Below are 4,320 nucleotides of genomic sequence, written 5' to 3'. Positions count from 1 at the left end.
GCAGAAGAATGACAATAGCAGGGATGCAGAAATAAGGATGCAACATGATGGGAGGACAGGAAGAGAACAAGAAGGTAAAACGGACACAGAGAGAGAGCCACTTGGTGGAGACACAGTGACAAGGGTCTTCAGTCTAGATGGATAGCCGATAGACTACCCTAGCAATAATCCCAGCAGCTTTATGTTATTCTTATCTCTTTATCTCTACTATTTAACCCCAAGTGGGACCAACCAACAGTCCTGCAATCCATTAGTTTTGAGTGGTTTTGCCTGCAATGCATTCTTTTGGGCCCTTTACTTTTTCACTTAGTTGGCATCCTAATATGTGTGGATTAGCACAAGTTGTTTTCATATGAACAGTTTCTTGGTTTTTTTTTTTTTGTTGTTGTTGTTGTTTTGTTTTTGCCATTTAGTCCCCAAAAGAGTTCAACTCTGATCGGTTGCTATTCAAAGTCTTGTCTGAAATCTTACTGCCTTTAGCTAGGAAGAACGTGAAAAAAATATTTTGCATCATGTTTTTCACCTGTATAGAGGGCCTCAGCTGCAGAGCCCAAGGGAAGAAACAATTTCAAAATTTACGATGGCAAGGAGGAGCCAACAGAAAAACCTTGGAATGATTAGTGTGACCACCTCACTACTCAACAAAGTTGAAAATATGCATGGTCACAGAAACAAAACCTGAGCATATATTTACTGGACACTTTGTGATCTTCATCAAGTAGACTCATATTATTAGGATGTTCTCTTGTTTTTTTATCTCCTCACTACTTCTTATTGCCAAAATTGTCCTTACCTTTATGCATGTTAATATCAGTAAAAGTTTTTACAAAATTACTGAGGATTTTCATCATGAAGGAGATGTGGTGATTGGTGCATTTTTCCCTCTTCATACGTACTATATGAAGAATAAAATTCCACATTCTTATCTACCATATTATTATAAGGACAATTACCTCCAGTAAGTACAATTTTTAGGTGTTAGCATTCACAACTCTTATGACTTAGTTGGTTTAGTCTTTAAAACTATTTTTTCTTTGTGGGTTTTATTGTGACAACTTTTCTTTTAGAGATTCTAAAATCTATTCTTCAATTTTGTTTCATTTCGGCTTATTTTTTTCCCCCGCAAAAGGAAATGAAATGGTAACTTTGATTGTATTTATTGTAGTTTCTTTATTTGTTTGCTTTTACCTCTTATTAGCTATTCTGGTTAGGCCATAAGGTCTGAATAATTTTCAATGATGATATTTCAAGGAAGGATGGCTTAATCTAAGCTTTTAATATAGGTTATAAAATCTCTGAAATCCTGATGTACTCTTCTGATAAAAGATGATGTCACTGAATGCAGTAAGTCCTGAGTGTTGCTGTAATAATTGAAGGTACCAGTTGACTTTTGTTAGATGCAGCTGAATCTAGAATTAGGGTGTCAGAAATAGAAGTTTTCTATACTGATGTGCTCCACAGATATTTCATCTACATCATGTTGTCTTATAAGCGTTTCTTCTTTGATAATTAAATCCTTATTCTCAGACAGTTTTCCTGTGTTTTATTTTTTGCTCCATCTGTTTGCAATATTCACTCTCATTTCCATGGATGTGTTTGCCTGAACAATTTAACTATGAGGTTGTCTTCTTTGGACTATTTTTAAGGTTGTGTGAAATTCTCTAGATTAATGGATAGTGTCATACAGGTTGCTTAATTAGGAATATCCATGTTTGCTTATTAATAAAGGAAATAAGATATGTTAATTCAACTCAAACATTCCTAACTCATGATGCCCTTCTTATATCAGTACTGATCCAGGAAGTAAAGACCAAAAGTAGAGCAATAATGCTTGTAAATCATGTAACCATATGACAAAATATGGTGAGAGTCAATACCTGGAAAATGACAAAAAAGAATGCAGATTTGAAAGTGAATTATGTTCAGTGTGACAATACTTTTTGGTAAAACTTTAATGAAGTATTAAGTCATTAAATGAGAGAAAGTAGAAGAGAAAAATATTTATATGTAAAAGCAAGTAGAACTTTTTGTAACCTTGATAGATTTATTTTGAAATGTTGAATCACAGAAAATATGGTTATCCACAAATTGTTATTTGGATCAAATATTTCATGGTAGCTCAGTTTCATTAGGGAATTATATTTTGTATCAAATAAAATCACACATTTTTTTTCGCATATGAACAGTGGACATTCCAACTTAGATATTGGTGGAACTTTTGTACTGCATCATAATTAATGCACCTTATAATCCCCACTTTTCATCTGCCATATACTCTCATAAATTTAGGCACAGGTATACATTGGTATGTGCTTTTATATACTGTATAGTATCAAACCCTACTGTGCAAAGATTATAGTTTATCTGCTGGGAGCATTAGTGTCTAGTATGTTTATTATAAATAAAAATATTTTCCCTGTAACAAATATTTAACTTGTCATTATGTCACAAAAAATTAAATTCATGTGAGAAATGTATTGGCTTTTACTACAAAACATTAATAATATTATCTCATACAATTCATTCACTAATTTTAATTTTTCATATAGCATTGACCACAAAAAGTCACAGGCTTTTATACCACAAATCTGAGGACATTCTTTTATCTTTCTCACTTAATAATTTAATTATCTGTTTGGAAAGTTTCTAGGTGTTTTAAATGATTAATTTTCTCTCTCTATGATTCTTATTCTTTATATGTTTATAAGCATAAATGTTTTCCTTGTTACTATAACATTTACAAAAGAATAAATCATCTGTCATTATATTCTGGTATGTTAGCTTTTTAAAGGTTACATTTTCTAAATGGATCTTTCTTTTAATCTATCATATATGAACTGTAAGAAGTGGATATTTTCTGAGGAATAATTTAAGAAGAAGCTGGCTTTTTTGGTTGTTGCATTAGTACTATAGTCTTTTCGAACTTATTATCATAGATAACATTTGTATGTGCGCACATATTTTTGAAGCAACTCTCATTTTCATGTGAAAGAAAAACTGTGAGGACAATTTTTCTCTTCCTACAATGAGTGTGTTGAGATAAAACACAGATCCTCTGAACCTGTGTCAGGATCCTGCAGTGACTAATTCAATTTATTAGCCAATATGTTCAGTTTTTTTTTTTATTGATCTTTCCAATATGTTTCCAGATCCAACTGAAAATTTCCTCTATGTATTTTTGAGAGTAAATTATTTTTCCTCACATCAATTAAAATCTGGGTATAAACTTATATGTCAAAGTGGGTTTTATTAACTACATATTCATTTCTTCCATTTGTAGCTTAATAAAATTGATATATCAAAAGAACATATCCCTTGACAATTTAGATAGTAATTATGTACCATCATCTGCAATTTTTCATAATAAATGAAAAACTATTCTCTGGAAAGCTATTATAAATATTTCATTTTATGTTATATTTTATTTATATTTGATATTTTATATTCAATGCTCAAACTATAGAAAGTTACACTACAGCTAGAAGTTTCAAATATTTATTCCCTGATAATATACAAAAATTTATTATTTTGAAAGACAGAACTGTTTAAGAATAAACATATCTATACTCATTCAAATGTAAACTACATTTGTTTGAAAAATGAAGAAACTATAAAATATGCATTGCCACTTTTCTAGAAGATTTCTCTTGTAGATAATGAAGTCCTGCAGTCTTTATGTATATTTTCAGTGAATCTGGTTCCAATCTTAACTAAATTTTGATTCTGAATTGATCTTATGATTAGTATTGAAAGACCCCCGGAGGGCAGACCCTCACTCAAGCCTCGGGACAGCCGTGTACCCAAGAAGACACTGAGACCGAACTTAAGATGTAGAGAGTAAGATTTAATAAAGCAACAACAAGAAAGCACATAAAAAGCACATAAACCAGAGCTCTGGGGTCGAAACTCATACACCCAGCATGGTGTAGAGGAGAATCGACGCCCGGCCCAAATTTTTCACAGGCTTATATAGGAAAAAGCCAGGGGAAAAGTACAAGTTTACGTCACCAAGGGGTCGTGTCCTATATTTTGGCAATGAACCCGATCTATTGGAACATTCTGGGGTACTACCAGGAGGCCCTTATCTCAAAAATGTTCTTGGAACAGTTCTCAGTTAGGAGAGGTAGGACTAGGTTTGTTCCAGGAGACCCTTATCTAAAAAATGTTCCTGGAACAGTTTTTAATTGGGAGGGGGTCGGACTCTGGGGTGAAGAGTTCAGGAATGTACTCTGGGGTGAAGAGTTCAGGTGTGTTCCGGGAACAATCTCTAGATGGGAGGGGTAGGAGGACTCTGAGTTGAAGAGTTCAGGTGTCCAGTAA

General features: G+C 33.0%; 1 protein-coding gene across 1 annotated transcript in view; it reads left to right on the top strand.

The window, feature by feature from the left end:
* The first annotated feature begins 737 nt into the window (after positions 1–737).
* Positions 738–4,320, top strand: part of LOC110283746 (vomeronasal type-2 receptor 116-like) — a 19,808-nt gene continuing 16,225 nt past the window's right edge. The window contains 1 exon segment of the mRNA XM_021149205.1: positions 738–958. Coding sequence (XP_021004864.1) covers positions 738–958 — 221 coding nt within the window.

The sequence above is a fragment of the Mus caroli genome, chromosome 17 (assembly GCF_900094665.2).
Source record: "Mus caroli chromosome 17, CAROLI_EIJ_v1.1, whole genome shotgun sequence".
NCBI lineage: Eukaryota > Metazoa > Chordata > Mammalia > Rodentia > Muridae > Mus > Mus caroli.
Note: the sequence above shows the minus strand (reverse complement) of the source record. Positions and strands in the feature narration are given on the sequence as shown.